Source organism: Vespula vulgaris, chromosome 7, assembly GCF_905475345.1.
Source record: "Vespula vulgaris chromosome 7, iyVesVulg1.1, whole genome shotgun sequence".
In the NCBI taxonomy this organism is placed as follows: domain Eukaryota; kingdom Metazoa; phylum Arthropoda; class Insecta; order Hymenoptera; family Vespidae; genus Vespula; species Vespula vulgaris.
In genome coordinates this window covers 2337501-2355000 of record NC_066592.1, presented here as the reverse complement: position 1 = coordinate 2355000, position 17500 = coordinate 2337501, and the positions used below count along the sequence as shown (strand labels likewise).

Sequence of the window (17500 nt, the reverse complement as noted above, 5' to 3'; positions counted from 1 at the left end):
AGTTTCTCTGCTTGTGTCGTTTTAATTATTGCATCACAATCGATCACAAACGACTATTAGAAATAAATTTTCAAGGGATAAAATTTGTATTTGCTCTCGAAGTATTGAATTTGTTATTAAAAAGAAACAAAAAATTCTATTCTTTCGACTCTGAAGTCACAAACACGTGACTCTACTTCTTCCTTCTTTTTTTCTTTTTCCTTTTTTTTTCTTTCGAACAAAATGTATTGAAATGGAGCTTGTTTTCGCGAGGGATCGACTACGGATTATTCGAATGGACCCTCTCTATCTATTCACCGTGACTGCCATTGAAAACCGGATTTGCGGTCTGATAATCCTCTCAAAGTAATGGCGACACATTTATAAATCTACTGTAGTCAGATCGTCGAGGTGCATAACGTTAATTATAGAAGCCACGAATCGAACGATCGTATTGTTATCCTGCTTATCTTCATCCGTAACAATACCAATACCGCCATTATCATCAAAACGTAAAGACTATGTTACCTTTTTCTAATATTTCAATCATTCATTATATCGATCAAACCTTCGATCAAACATTATATCGCATCTTTTTCTTTCCAATTAATTTTTAAATCCGTTTAATCGCAAAATTATATATGTTCTTGTAACGTAAGAAATTTTATTCGCGTAAATTTCATTTCCGACAAAATTTTATTTCGATGCTATTCTCTTTTTTCTTTTCTTTTTTTTTTTAATTGCCGAAAGTTACTCATTCAATACACTTATCTTTTCTTGAGGAAGAAACATCAATTCTAATTAGACGATTTATAGAAATAAAATGAAAAATTTATATAGTAAACTAAATAATAATAATTATTATTATCATTGTTATCATATCTATAATTAATATATGAAAATTGACAAGGACTATTCAGAGAAATCAGACTATCCAAAAATCTAATTGTGTTACAGTTGGACAGGTTCAAAGAGCCACCAGCGTTCGGACCAATGTGCGATCTTTTATGGTCGGATCCATTGGAAGATTTTGGCAACGAGAAGAATGCTGAACATTTCTCTCACAATAGCGTCAGAGGTTGTTCATACTTTTACAGGTGAGATTAAAATAGATCATTCATATATAATCTTAACAGAATTTTTCGCTACGTCATCGAACAGATTCGATGAAGAATAACAACAACGCAATATTCTTTCTCTCACGCACATACACGCAAAAACAAACAAACAAACATACACAAACATTCTTTCCTAATATATTATCTATTAAATCAATTATTATCTTTTGTCGGATTGAAAGATAAAAAAGCTCCATTTATTTTTCTTTCGTCGAACTCTTTTTTTATCTCTCTCTCTCTCTCTCTCTTTCATTCTTTGTTTTTTTCTCTTTCTTCTTATCTTTTTCTTTTTTTTTTATTCTTATTCTCCTTCTTTTTCTTCTTACAACTTGCTTGAAAATTTTCCAAATGACTCGTTTCCGTGCTCACGAAAACTCTCTTTCTTTCGCCGCACAATGTTCTCTTTTCTAATTCTCTTTGACATCCTCCTACTCTAACCCCTTCCCACTCCCTCTCTTTCCTCTTTCCATCTCTCCTCAGTTTGTCGTCGCAACCCCCATCAAGAGACTAATTACCACGTCGTTTGTCTCGCATAGCCGAGACGAAAGAAAGTCCTTGCAAGAGCTAACTTTGGTCAAACTTATGCTGGGATACTCTCTTTTTCTCTCTATCTATCTATCTCTCTCTTTCTCTTTCTCTCGCTCTTCACATACGTTTTTGCTTGATAAGGTCGGCACCCTCTTTTATCAACTTCATTTCTATCTCCGAGCTTTCTCTCAGCCGTGAAGAGTAATAACAATTGTATGCTGAAACTAAAATATGCGCGTGTGTCTGTACTCTTTGCAATTAGTTAAATATTAAATTAATTAGAACGAATTTTAATAAACGTTCATTTTATTTTTACACACATCTTTTCACTTTTCTCTTTACAATAAATTTTTCTCAAAAGATTTATATATATATATATATATATATATATATATATATATATATATGGAAGAAAAAAATTAGTTTTAAATATTCCTAATACATCAATCAGAATATGGTTACATAAATCGATAATTTCTCTACTGTACTTCTTTCTTTTTCTTTTCTTTCTTTCGTTGCAAATTGTGCAATTTACAAGACTGAGAACTTATTTATTTCTTTTTTTATTAGTTCAGAAGAATTTTAACGTAACATAAGAATTTTTTTATCCACCTCCCCCTCCCCCGTATTTATCAATCAATTCTTAATGCGTTATTACGAGCTTGATTAAAAAAAAAAAAAAAGAAGAAAATAAAATAAAAAAAAAAAGAAGAAAAGAAGAAGAAGGAAAAGAAGAAAAATGGAAACGTCGAGAAATTGCGAAAAAAATTTTTCTACTTTCTAACGATATACGAAGGGAACAATTTTTCTTCCTGAATGATCGCATAGAGACACCTACATACACACACACATACACACACACACATGTACTAAGATTAGAGGATTGCAGGATAATACGAAGACGATTTGTCTTGAAGGAAGCTTGTAGGATATCTCAAGAAGTAAGAGAGTTTCCATTAAACTTGCTCTCGACGGAACGCAAACAAGCGTCGCGTTGTTTTATCGCAGGTTTATTGTTAAGCACGTCATTAATCCACGTCCGGAGAAGGTTGTGGTTATACAGAACAGTCTATGTGTCGTATACATATTACACGTGTTTTCTCTAATGGTCAGTAAAACGAGCTTGCTGCTTTACTACCTTGACTCAGATATTTCGCACGCTTTTCTCTCAATCGGGTCAGACATAATCGTAGAAAAAGGGCCACACGTGTCCGGCAGACCGGCGACTCCTCTTTTCTTCGAAGTGTATACAAGAACATATATATTTATACATATGTATATGTGTATGTATATATATATATATATATATATATATATATATATATATATATATCTTATTTCGTGATGACGAAGCGAATATTTCTAAAAAGATCGATGATAAGAAGTGAAATAATAAAAAAAGAAAAAAAGAAAAATAAATCCCTAGAAATCGGTAAGAGATTTTGACGAAATCGATATAAACGATTTCTACTCTTATCGATGCTACTATAAAGATTTGTGAAAAAAAAAAGAAAAGAAAAGAAACAAAAAAAGAAAAATAATCGACAAGAAGTTTTTACGAAATTTACTCATTATTGCACTCTTCTATTATCCGTACGATCGTCAAATTTCTAAAATGAAAGGTAAAAGAAAAGAAAACGATAAAGAAATAAATTAAAAAATTCTTAGATACGTGAGATAATGTGCGAGGAATTACGAATAGGGTTCATGAACGTTCAGGGAATATCGTAAAATCGTTATGATGAAAGATTTATAGTTACTTGTACGTCTAAATATACATACGTGTATTAAGTAACCAACCGTAAATAGATATTTATTGTGTAGCAAATGATTTCAATTCGATATATCCTTGTCGTACTTACAAACTATGCGATGTGGCATCATAACAAAATAACGTTTCCGTTTTGAAAATCGCATACAAACGCATATACATACATATATCCATGCATACATATATATATATATATATATATATATATATATATATATCTTGCAGCGATACTACTATCATTGAATACAAATCGTCGGTTATTTGCATTTGTAATTGATCCCGACGATGAGGTACGAATTAAATTAGCGATTATAATCGATATATCTACGTTCACGTAGTATGAGTAGGTGTATATATATATATATATGAAGTTCCTAAGCGTTGAAAACTTTACATGATCCCTTTACGAGCACGTAATATATATATATATATATATATATATATATATGTATATATGTATATATGTATGTATATGCCTACCTAGATGCATTCAATATACGGAAACTTACATAGAGAAAAGCGGAGACAAAATTAACAAATTATAATTTACGACTAACTACTTGGATTAGTTATTTTACTATAGATAGGGTAAGAGAAAGGGGAAAGAGAGGAGAAAGAGAGAGAGAGAGAGGGTTGATCGAAGTTCCATAAAAGGCAAACTCTCTAAAATCGTTTTGCTTTCTTGTAACTACAAACAAGCTCATAGAGAGAGAAAAAGAGAGATAGAGAGATAGAAAGAGAGAGAGAGAGAGAGAAAGAGAGGGAGAGACTTTACCGTAAAATCAATTTGAAAAGTGGTTTGAGAACCACTGCTCCTGACACGCGTTAGCACTGACTTGAGAGTTTCTCGAATAGGAAGTTTCGCGTCCAAACGTTCGAACTAACACTTTGCAACGTTGAAATTGTTTCACGGCTTACTCCACGGTCTCTTCTCTCTCTCTCTCTCTCTCTCTCTCTCTCTCTCTCTCTCTCTCTCTCTCTCTATCTATCTATCTATCTCTTTCTCTTTCTGGTTCACTTGTTCCGTCTTTCTTTGACACGGTTGATAACGACGAGAGGAACGAGAAGCAAAACCGTCGAGGAAAGTCCCTCTCGACGAAAACTCTCGAGCAATTCTACTACTACTACTACTAGTAGTACTACTACTATTACTACTATTACTACTACTACTAATACTACTACTAGTAGTAGTACTACTACCACTATTATCGTTTGTAACGAACACGCGAGCTAGCTCGCAAGCGAATAATTTCATCCACCTGATAAAACGACGATAAAAGGTTGTAAACTCGTTCGTTCAAACCTTTTGTTAAATCATATCATCCCTTCGAATATATATATATATATATATATATATATATATGTATATATTAATAATAAATTTGATAGATATTTTAATCGATGCCTTTAATCGATGGTTTCTTTTATTTCGATCTTCGATAATATTCGATTTTCATAATAAAATGTTCTCTCTCTCTCTCTCTCTCTCTCTCTCTCTTGTTCTCTTTTTAATTTTTATTTTTCATTGCAAGTAATTCCATTGATATTTTATAATACACGTGACACCTTTGAAATATATTAAATGAAGAAATAAAAATGAAAAATATTATAATACGGATCACGTTGGATGTAATTAATATTTCTTCTAAAGACTTAGGTGCATATGGAGAGTGAAAAAAAAAGATTAAAAAGAAACGTAAAATTCAGATAATTTTAAAAATACGAAATCGACGGGATAATATGATATGGGGAATGAATATCGTGACTCACTCGAATGAAATTATTTATCTTTAATGGAAACACGATTCTTGTTTAGATAATTAAATGCCATGTTAAATGTTTATAATAATCTAATATAAAAATTAGAAATAATACAATAATTTCACGTTTCTAATAGAGGAGGAGAATAAAAAAAAAAAAGGAAAAATTATCAAGTATTATTTAGAAAATTTCGATAATTCCTCCATTTGATGTATGTTAAATGTATGTTATTGGATCCACGTAATATCGTACACATAACATTATTCGAATAAAACGATTTCGACGAAGATTATTTCACGTTTTTAGATAGACAGTCAAGTCACGTAAATGCTAAATTTCTCGTGAAAATGTTGTCCGGTCTGGCCTCGGATTTAATCGAAAGCACTCGGAAGTTGTCTCTCCATCTATATCCGGTGGACTCTCGAACGTCGGAATTCGAGACGATCTATCTAAACTCTCTATCTCTGTTTCAGTTACGCGGCGTGTTGCGACTTCCTGCAGACCAATAATCTGCTGAGCATCATAAGAGCGCATGAGGCACAGGACGCGGGATACCGTATGTATCGAAAATCTCAAACGACGGGCTTCCCATCGCTAATCACCATCTTTAGCGCGCCTAATTATCTCGACGTTTATAACAACAAGGTAACAGATTTGCAATATTATTAATTTATTACAGATTGAAAATTATTGTATATATTTGTTCATTTGTTAATTTTGTGTATTTGTCTATTTATTTATTGATTAAATACACGCTTATCAATCGAGCTCTTTTAATTTAAAAATTAACTCGTGATATTACGTATATACACGTAAGTATCAATTGCGAACGTTTATTAAGATAATAAATATTATCCGAATATTAAAGCAATTTCAGATAATCAAATTTTCAACTTCCGTTCTATCAATTTATTTATTATTTAAAATTTTCTTATGATAGTATACGCATCTGATCTATATCCCTTTGATAATTATTTATTTATTTATTTATTTATTTATTATCGTACATGCGCGTATCTATCTCTTTTACTTGTAAAATTTGCTTCTAATAGCATATGTACCGATCGCCAATAGGATAGATTATTAAAGTAATTAGTATTGTCGAAGTATTAAAGCAATTTTGGATTATCGAATTTGCAATTTTATTTTATCCGTCAATTTTTTATTTTTATTATTACACACGCATATCTGTTAACGCAATTTTTTTTTCCTTTTTACTTTCATAATTTATTACTTTTATATATTGGCAAAGAAATGTTTCAAATTCTTCAAATGATAAATAATTAACCGAATTTTTTAATCTAATGTTGGATTATGAAATTTGTTAACTTTTTTATTCGATAAATTTACTTCCATGAACATTCATATACAATGGAAATATTGTCAATATTTCTCGTAACGAAAAAAAGAAAGAAAAAAGAAAAAGCAAAGAGAAAAAGAAAAAGAAAAAAGATGGCCGACGACTTCGTAATGAAATAATTCTTACTCATTCATATTTTTCGAGATGTCGTTAATAAATGAAATATGTCGGTATTCGACGTTTTGGCAAAAAACTAGCTGAATATGTAGATTACAGAGAAATGAAGATTAATTCAAGCCGAAAGGGAGATATTATGTTGTAAAGGTTTTTTGATCAAAGGAATCGAAAAGAGAAAAAAAATAAAAAAAAAAAAACGAAGGAAAAAAATTCTTTTGTTTCAGGCAGCCGTATTGAAATACGAAAATAACGTAATGAACATCAGGCAATTCAACTGTTCGCCTCATCCCTATTGGCTACCCAACTTTATGGACGTTTTTACGTGGTCTTTACCGTTCGTTGGTGAAAAAGGTAAAATTAACATTCTTTATTCTTCTTTTTTCTCTCCCTTTTCCCTTCTGTCATAAATAATAACAAATAAAAATACATATTTAGTGATAGAAAAAAAAAAAATTAAAAGATTTGAATAAAATAAAATAAAATAAAATAAAATAAAATAAAATAAAATTTAATTTAATTTAATTTAATTAAAAAAAAATAATAATAATAATAATAACGATTACAATACGATTTTTTTGTTGTTTTCAATTATTATCTTTCTTCATTTCTTTCTTTTCAAATTTTTCTCCCTCTTATTCTTCTTCCTTTCTATTTCCAGTCACAGAGATGCTGGTGAACGTACTAAACATATGCTCGGACGATGAATTGATGAGCGACGGCGATGATGGCCTCGAGGAAGGTAATGTCCACTGTGACTTTTCATTATTCGGGTTCACCTTTAATTTTGAAGCCTTCTTTGCAGAACATGTCGAGCGAAGCTTTGTTCGTTGGTTCGTCTTAAGTCGTGACTACACTCGGTTGGTCTCTCTTCTTTCTAGTTAAAGCAAAAGAATAAGAGAAACCGAGAGAAAGAGAAATCGAGAAAAAGAAAGAAAGAGAGAGAGAGAGAAAAAGAAATGTCGTCACACACACACATATATATATATATCTGATGAAAATCCACGTGAAAAAAAAAAAACAAAGAAAAAATTCTCATTGAAAAGAAAAACTTTAGTCCCTTGGAGAATAAAATCGTCGTTGTCGTCCATCGAAAATCTCAAGAGAAACTCTCGTTAGCGTATGTTGAACAGTGAACGTTCATATCTTTCTATCTATCTCTCTGTCTATCTCTCTCCCGTCAAAAAAATATATATATATATATATATTTCAATAATAGAGAAAAATATAAAGAAAAAGAAAAAAAAAGGAAGAGAAAGAATATAAATCTTCCAAATTCGAAGGACGAGAATCACTGAGAATGAAAAAATTTCACGGAAACTGCTAAAATAAAGTATAACGAAATAAAATGAAATTAATATAAAAAGAGTATTCCATTTTGTGTCACGACTTAAGAAGAACTATTTAAATATTCTGGAACGCGAGGATTCATATCTTTTTTTTTCTATTTTTTTTTTTCTCTTGCGTCTAACTGTCCAGCGTCCCCTTTTACACCCTTACATCCCCTTTTGATACGAATTACGCGCAAAGTAGCAAGCATTATCGTTCTTAACGAAAAAAAAAAAAAATGATCGTGACGAAATCATTCTCTCTTTCTCTTACGATCTAGATTTCTCAAAATTTCTTTTTTTTTCTATTTTTTTTTCTTCTTTCTTTTCCAATTTATATTTACTGTAGAATATATCGTTTTTTATATTCTCTTGCTGCTGCTACTGCTTCTCTTCTGAATCGTCGCGTTCCTATGAAAAAGAAAAAAAAATAATAATAAAAGAAATAATAAAAGAATGAAGTAAAATAGAAAGTAAAAAATAAAAATGGAGGAAAGATCGATCGTGTGTCATGCAGAGATTCGTTGCTCGTGTTTACTACATTGCGATTGTGCTCTAAAATCTTTCATCACTTTTCCAATCAAATCTTTCGTAATACTTTTTCTTTTTTCTTCTTTTTTTCTTTTTCCTTCCTCTTCGCCGCTTATTTCAATGATGATCAAAAAATACAATCTTTTTTTCCAAGGTGTATATAAGAAAAAAAGAAAAGAAAGAAAGAAAGAAAGAAAGAAAAAAATTGATAATTTTCTACCCCGACATAAGATTTAAGGGCACACGCGAATTTACTCGTGCTATCTCCCATCGTATCACACTTTTTACCCCATATTTTGGTGTGTTTCTACCCCTACGTCCCCCTTCAACTCCCACTTGCCATTCACAGGCCGCTAAATCAACCCCCTTCCTCCTACCCCTCCATAAAAATAACGACACGAAAATTCTATCACGTGTATATTACACACGGTCGAAGGGATATAAATAAATTCCTTCGGTAGGCAAAAAATGATTTAGAAAAAAAAAAAAATAAGAAAAGAAAGTAGTAAAACACAGATATAATAATAATAATATCCCCACGAATCCCGTTCGATTATATATTATATACATATATTTCACTGTGTGATATGAAATCATGGAAAAAAAAAAATTTTTTTTGAATGATATTTCTCTTTACATTCTCACCCGCTGCACGGACAGATGGTAAGAAGCGCCAATCGATCATTTTAATCGCCACATTATTAAATGCTTCATTGATTATCATTGATTTTTAGCTATATTATATATATATATTATATATCATATATATATAGATATATATATATATATTATATATCATATATATATAGATATATATATATATATATATATATTATATATCATATATATATATATATATATATATATATATATATATATATTACATAAATAGTGTCGGTGTGTCGAGTTTCTCTCTACTTGTACTTCTACTTTTTCTACTTCTTACATTGTTCTCTCTATCTTTTCTATCTCTTTCTTCTTTTTATTACTTATTTATTTGTTTGGTCATTTATTTACTTATTTATTTATTTATTTATTTATTTTGTCGAATCGTTTTCACGTTGGTCTCGTTTTTTTTCTTCATTTCACTCGGAAAGCAGAACACATAAAACGCAGCTCATCATACATATATAATATATAATATATTATATATAATATATATACATTATTATTATTATTATATTATTATTATTATTATTATTATTATTATTATTATTATTATTATTATTATTATTATTATTATTATTATTATTATTATTATTATTATTAGTGTTATTGTCACGTGTGTATGTACCATTTATTATCAATCTCTTTCACGGTACATCTTGCATAGCAAAGGTACGAGTGGTTTCTATTTTTTCTCTCGTTCTTTCTATCTTTTTGCTCTCTCTTTCTTTCTCTCTCTCTCTCTCTCTCTCTCTCTCTCTCTCTCTCTCTCTATCTCTATCTCTCTCTTTCTTTCTCTGTCTATCTGTTTATCTATTCAGCCCTCTATTTTTTTTTGTTTTCTATTATCACATTTCGACTTCATATTTAAATATAATATATATATATATTTTTCTGTATATTATATTATGTATATATATATATATATATATATATATATATATATATATATATATACTTACATACACTTTTTCTACATAAGATTGCTAAAACACCAGCCTGAATTTTATACATTTTTCACGAACTCTTATCTTGGTTCGATATATATATACATGTTTCATCTACGGAACGGTGTCATGTTCATATTCATTAGTCTCAACGAATCTATTAATTAAATTTTTGATAGACGAAAAAATAGTTAATTAATGAATAAATAAAGGAATAAAATAGATGAATAAAAATCGGGGGAGACATGAAGAATATCATCGCCGTGCCGAAGATCGAACTTTCACGCATGCGATTCGCGTCGATTCTATTCGTATCGCTTCTATTTAACAAAAATAGAAAAAAGAAAAAAAAGCATTAAACAAATAGAAAAAATAGAGAAAATTTAGATCTTAAAAGAATGAAAATAATTATTTATTTCATATAAAATAATAAAATTGTTAAATAGCAGCGACATATGTAGATCTCGATACAAAGGATAACATCGAGATTTAATAATCGACTTTAGGTCTTGCATCAATTAATTTTTCAATCAACATTTTTTTACAATCCATATGTACATATATGTATATTTTTTCTTTCTTTTTATCTCTCTCTTTTTCTCTCTTTCTCTCTCTTTGTCATTTCAACCATTTACGTGTATAGTATTTACGTATATTTCTATATACTTATTACGTGTATATGTAACTTTATAAAAAAAAAATTCATTAGGATTCACCAAATCATCCCTTACGATATTACGAAACTATCGATAATCATATATCGAAGTAATGATATCTCGATATTTTCCTTTTTTTTTTCTTTTCTCTTTATTAATTACATTCACCTCCATTCCAGCCCATAAATTTTTAATCTATATATATATATATTTCGTTTATTCTTTCCTTTCTTTCTATCTCTTTCTCTCTCTCTCTCTCTCTCTCTCTCTCTTTTTCTCTCTCTTTCTTTCTCTTTCTCTATCTGTCGCTCTGTCTCTCTCTTTCTCTTTTTCTCGTATGTTCTTTACATATTTCGTCCATCTCTCGTTCCTTCTTTTCATATGATTATCTTTGTTATATATTTATATATGTATGTGTATATATATATAAATATATATATATATATATTTGTGTGTATACGTAAGAAGTTAATTTGAATTATGGTACACACAGGCGGATGTCTAGCTGATTTAGTTAGCCTTTGATCGAACAAACAAGTACATGCTCCTTTCTATCTCTCTCTCTCTCTCTCTCTCTCTCTCTCTCTCTCTATTTATCTATCTATCTATCTCTATCTCTGTTTCTTTCTCTCTGTCTCTCTTTATATTTATCTTTATCTTCGCGAAATAACCTTCGATTTCTTCCACTTTTCTTCCTCCTCTTCTTTTTCTTCTACTTCTTATTTCGAAAATAGTCATGAAATGATCCAAGCTATAATCAGAGATCACATTCGCCTGTGATATTTATGTTACACAATATATATTTCTTCTTTATCGATTTCTTCTCATATCAATATCTCCAAGAAAAGAAAAATATAAAAAAAAAAATATGACAATCATTTATCGTACGTATCATACGTACACCCACACACACATTTATATATATATATATATAAACCTACATATAGATACATACATACACATATATATATACATATATACATACATACATATATATATATATATATATATATATATATATATCTACATCAAAGGAGGGTAACTTTTACTTTCACCATTTTCTTTTCTTTTTTTTTCTTTTCTCTTCCTTTCTTTCTTTCTTTCGTTCTTTCTTTCTTTCTTTCTTTATTTCTTTCTTCATCACGATTCAGCCTAATTGTTGTCGAAGAGTCACGTGGCCTTCTCATATATTCCTTTAGGACCCTCACCCCCCACTCGAGCCCTTTACGTGACCGCAAACACCCCGTTGCCCACCCCTGCAAACCCCCTTTAAACCCCATTCAACCCCTAAATTGCACTGACTATCTTTTATCGTACTCTCCTTCTCTATTATATTTGTATCAATCACACTGGCCTTGGACTCCTCTTATCTCGGCACGACACTATGCTACTACTACCTCTACTTCTACTACCTACTACTACTACTACTACTACTACTACTACTACTACTACTATACTACTACTACTATACTACTACTACTACTACTACTACTACTATACTACTACTATTACTACTACTACTACTACTACTACTACTACTACTATACTACTACTATTACTACTACTACTACTAAACTACTACTACTACTACTACTAAACTACTACTACTACTACTACTACTAAACTACTACTACTACTACTATTACTACTACTACTACTACTACCACTCAAAACAACTCTCCGTTGTTGTTCGGCATACGCAACCCCCGTGTAAAGTCGCAGCCAAAGTCGTTGTCCAAAAAAAAAATGGTAAGTCCCCGTGAGCCGACGACTTACTCTTGTTGACAACTCGCTGAAATTCTTTGAACGATTTGCTAAAAAAAAAAATTAACCCGGACTGTTTTTCTTTTTTTTTCTTTTCTTTTCTTTTTTCATTGTTATGATTAATTTGCTATTGTTATTATTATTATTATTTTTATTTTTATTATTATTATTATTATTATTACGGAATAATATATTAACTTTTAATTCGTTCCTTTTTTCTTTCTTTTTTATTTTTTAATTGCCATGCGTTTTTGGTTTGTTTTAATAACAGTAATATTATGTATGTACATACGTACATACGTATTTAGTAGATATGTTATTCGCGCGTCGGCACGTTTCGTCAAGACTCGTCTCGTGTTAAAAGCTGCTTAGAAAATTCCTTTTTTTTCCTATTTTTAATCAACATTTTCTTCTCTATTTTTCTCTATCTCTATCTCTATCTATCTCTCTATCTCTTTCTCTATCTCTATCTCTATCTATCTCTCTATCTCTTTTTCTCTCTCTATCTCTCTTTCTCTTTGTATTTCTATCTCTATCTATTATCCCTTTCCACATGATCAAGACAACAATTTCCATTTTCTTAACCATTCCTCTCTTTCTCTGTCTCTCTCTTTATGTGTATTCCGAATCTTTCTCCAACCACACATTGACAAAATAAAAAATTCTTATCCAATAAGAAAGAGAGAGAGGAAAAGCGAGAGTAAGATTAATATTTAATCAAAAAAAGATGACCAATTAATTATAATTCATCAATTTGTATATTTTAGATAATATAAGATTTCGAGTAGTCGTTGTTCGAATTATTCATTGTTTATTCTCACATAATTTTATTTTCTCTCTCTCTCTCTCTCTCTATCTCTGCCCTTCTTGTATATCGTCCCTCATATATATATATAACAAATTTTGTATTTATTAGATATTTCAATTTCAATATCTTCCCCATTAATAACGAAATCAGAATAATACGTATTAACGATAACAATAGAGTTGATTTATTTTGAGTTCTTTTCTACGCTTTATTTTTTTATCTATCTATTACTCTATCTCTTTCTATTGTTCTTTCCTATCTCTTTCTCTCTCTCTTTTTTACGCTCACAAGCCTCGCATATATTTGACGCTCGTTTCTATCCTCCTTTATTTACGTAGACGCTGAATTACTTTTTTCAATTTAATATATATATATATATATATATATATATATATATATACACATTTAATACGCTCGACATGCACCCCCTTCGCTACTTCTCATCGAGCCGCCATTTTTCATTCCATAACTTCTCCCTACCAACCACCATAACCAACTACCACTAAACAACACCATCACCAATCTTATTTATTCATTTAATTCATTTATTTACTTTTTTTTTTCTTCATTTAATTTTTATCACTTATCTACCAAGTTTCATCGTTCTCCATTTCTCTTTTTTCGCCATTAACAAACCAAAGTCGTCATTGCTAGCACCGACAAAAAAAAAAAAAATAGAAAAAAAAAGAAAGAGATCAATAAAAATGTTGACCAATCATCGCAACAGAGAGGAAGGAGGATTTCGCGTTTATGGCTGATGAAATACGAACATTTAAATTTGGACGAAGTTTACGATTTTTCCTAGAGCTCTAAATGCACACACTGACATATCGTACATATATACATACACACGGATACACCTGTCCATGCGTGTTTTGCGTTTGCTAGAGAACATTAAATTAATGTGGTAATAACTATTGCCGTCCTATACGTCTCTCATGGCCATACAGTGGCATTATTAGCCAATAACTTACTCTCTATCTATCTCTTTATCTCTCTCTCTCTCTCTCTCTCTCTCTATCTATCTATCTATCTATCTATCTATCTATCTCTCTATTTCCCTGTTTTTTTTTTTCATTTTTTCTTCTCCGTTCGTTTTATTATAGTCACATAGAAGAGCACATGCCAGCTCGAACGATCTTGATTTATCGCGAATAGACACATAGGGATCCTAGAGTTATTTTATTATTACACCTATCCCCCGTCATTAATGTGCGTCTAAAAAAAAAAAAAATAAACGAAAATAAAAAAGAAAAAGAAAAAACATTTATTACATCGTTTCCTAAATTTCGAGAACGTTCGTAGATTCCTCCGTCGTTTGAAGAAAAAAGTCAAAGTCGATAATAAAAAGTAGAGAATTCGATGAGATTTACAAACTCTTGACCAAAAAACAGACAAAAAAAAGAAGAAGAAGAAGAAGAAAGAAAGAAATATAATCCTCGTAGCATTCATCTATTTCTATTACTTAACATTTTACATTTAACGAATGCGATACTTCGTCGGAATGATAGAAATATTAACGTAGAAGAAGAAAATAATAAAACAGTAACTAAATAAATAGTCGAATAAATACATTAAATAAATACATAAATAAATAATAAAAGGAGCTTAAATTTTTTCACGAAAATTCTTCCTACGTGTTGACGCTAAAGAGATAAAGAGGAAGAGAGAGAGAGAGAGAGAGAGAGAAACGAGATATCATTTTGATTCAACGTACGAGAGAGAAAGAGAGAGGTAGAAAAGTTCTCTCTCTCTCTCTCACTCTCTTTCTCTCTCTCTCCCTTGCTCTCTCGTAGCGATAAATTTAAGATCGTCGGGGGATAGTAAATTTATGCGGAGAGTTACTACTACGTTGGTTATATATGAGAGAAAGAGAGTAAAAGAGAGGAAAGCGAGATAGATAGTGAGAGAGAGAGAGAGAGAAAGAAAGGAAGAGAAAGAGGGAGAGGCAAAAGCTTTGGTAGAAGTCCTCCATGGATTAAAGCACGAAAGTCACGTTGGAATATTTCTGTGTGTCACCGTTTCTCTGGGATTAAGCGGCCGTATTTCCGCGCGTTGCGTTCGTTATAAACGCTCGGACGCGACCAAGCTTTATGGTCTCTCGAGGAACCCCTTCGTCTACTTTTACCATCACCCTCTTCCCTTCTTTTTACTCTCTTCTCTCTCTCTCTCTCTCTCTCTATAACCCCTTCTAACCCCTTCTAACCCCTTCTAACCCCTTCTAACCCCTTCTAACCCCTTCTAACCTCTTCTTACCCCCTTTATACCCCCTTTTCACTTTTCTTCTTCTGTTCCATAGCACAGTCTTTTTAACCCAGTGCTTTTGCGAACTCCTACTCTCGGTTGTTTTGAGTTTTCCTCGTTCAACTACGAGTCGACTACGAGTTTCGGTTTATTTGCGTATTTTACGATGCAATGGAACGACCAACAAGCTAAACTACTGCTCTTTTACTTCCTCTTCCTCTCCCTTCTCCTTCTCCTTCTCCTTCTCCTCCTCCTTCTTCTTCTTCTTTTTCTACTACCACTACTCGTCTTCCATCTCTTCATCTTCTTCTTCTTCTTCTTCTTCTTCTTCTTCTTCCTTTTCTCTTTCGGTCTTCTCATTTAGTTGGCTTATTCTACCTCGCACCAAACGAATCGGATTTCTGACGGATTTAAAGCGTCTCCTAACAGCCAACCAACACTTTCGCTTTTATGTGTACCATTTCAAAACTTATCCCCCCTTCTCCTTACATTTCCCTCACCCTACATCCTTCGACCTCGACATCCCCACTCTGACCCACCATATTCGTCTCCGAACGAATATGTCCGATGTTTCTCTCTCTTTCTTTTTTTTTTATTCTTTTCTTTTTTCTTTTCCTTTTTTTCTCTTTTTTCTTTTTATTTGTCCTTTACGATCTTTGGATATTTTTGTCATTGCTTTCTCTCTCTCTCTCTCTCTCTTTCTCTCTCTCTTATACACACATACACACACACATACACACACACACACGTGCGCTTCTCTATGCTACGACTAGTCTCGAAGTTTAGTTCGACTGAATATTTTAATAGTCAAATATTTCGAATAACTTTCACGATTTTCATCGTATATATTATTTACTGCGAAATTTCGTCTTCTTATTCTTATGAATATCGAAAGGATTTATCTCGTGATATATAATAATCGAGATTTCTTAGATGAAATTTATTTCTTCTTTTCTTTTTCTTTTTTGTTCTTCTATTTTTTTTTGAAGGTATTTATTCTATCTCTCTCTGTCTGTATCTCTCTCTCTCTCTCTCTCTCTCTCTCTCTCTCTCTCTCTCTCTCTGTCTCTCTCTCTCTATTTATCTTCCTCCCAATTTTTTAACGAAGAACAAGGAGAGCTTGGAATGTGACGAGAAAATTTTTGAAGTATCTCTAAATTTCTTTCAACGATCTTAACGATTAACTTACATTTATTAGTAATTTGTAGTATTTCAAATATTTATTTAAAGAATATTTACCGAAGGGCTACTTTTACCGTACAAATTGATTTGCACCCCATACACACACTATTCCACCCTCTTATCTCCCCTTCCCATCATCATGGTAAAAATGATAAATTACAGGAAATATCAAAGTTAATATTTTTTTTCCTCTTGATTTTTTCTTTCCCTTCGATGTTTTTTTTTTTTTATTTAAATCCATGCTGAAATGATTTCAAAAAAAAATAAGAAAAATAAAAAAAAAGAAGAATAATAAAAAAATGACGGAAGACGGACGACGAACGACGAACGACGAACAACAAACGACTTCAATAGTTTCGTGCTTTACCAATTTATCGTGTTCATTCTTATCATCGTCATCGTTATCATTGTTATCATCGTCATCATCGTCATTATTATTTCACTTTCTTTCTTTTCCTTCCTCAATCACCGAAATCTCACGACCTCGCACGAACTACGAGAAGGAAAATCGATTTTCAATGTCGAAACGCTACACGCTCGCTTTACCAAGCTTTTCTGCAAGCTCTATTGCGCGAACACGATAATAATGCACTACCGGTTATGCGCGCGTGTGTGTGTGTGTGATGTGATGTGTGTGTGCGCGTTGTTTCCTCTATAGATCCGTGGCGACTTGATAACGATCGCCAGCCAGTAGTTTCCCTTTTAATGAGCGCAATTAATACTGCAACCTACATATGTATTAT

General features: G+C 31.4%; 1 protein-coding gene across 6 annotated transcripts in view; it reads left to right on the top strand.

Moving 5' to 3' along the window:
- Nucleotides 1-17500, top strand: part of LOC127065028 (serine/threonine-protein phosphatase 2B catalytic subunit 2-like) — a 184089-nt gene that overhangs the window by 153686 nt on the left and 12903 nt on the right. For 3 of the 6 annotated variants that reach the window (XM_050996840.1, XM_050996839.1, XM_050996841.1), the window contains exons 6-9: nt 937-1076; nt 5631-5802; nt 6859-6985; nt 7293-7373. In XM_050996840.1, coding sequence (XP_050852797.1) covers nt 937-1076; nt 5631-5802; nt 6859-6985; nt 7293-7373 — 520 coding nt within the window. Of the gene's footprint in view, nt 1-936; nt 1077-5630; nt 5803-6858; nt 6986-7292; nt 7374-9150; nt 9240-12475; nt 12509-17500 lie in introns of those variants that run through there. The other 3 variants (XM_050996838.1, XM_050996837.1, XM_050996842.1) reach the window with 2 other exon arrangements.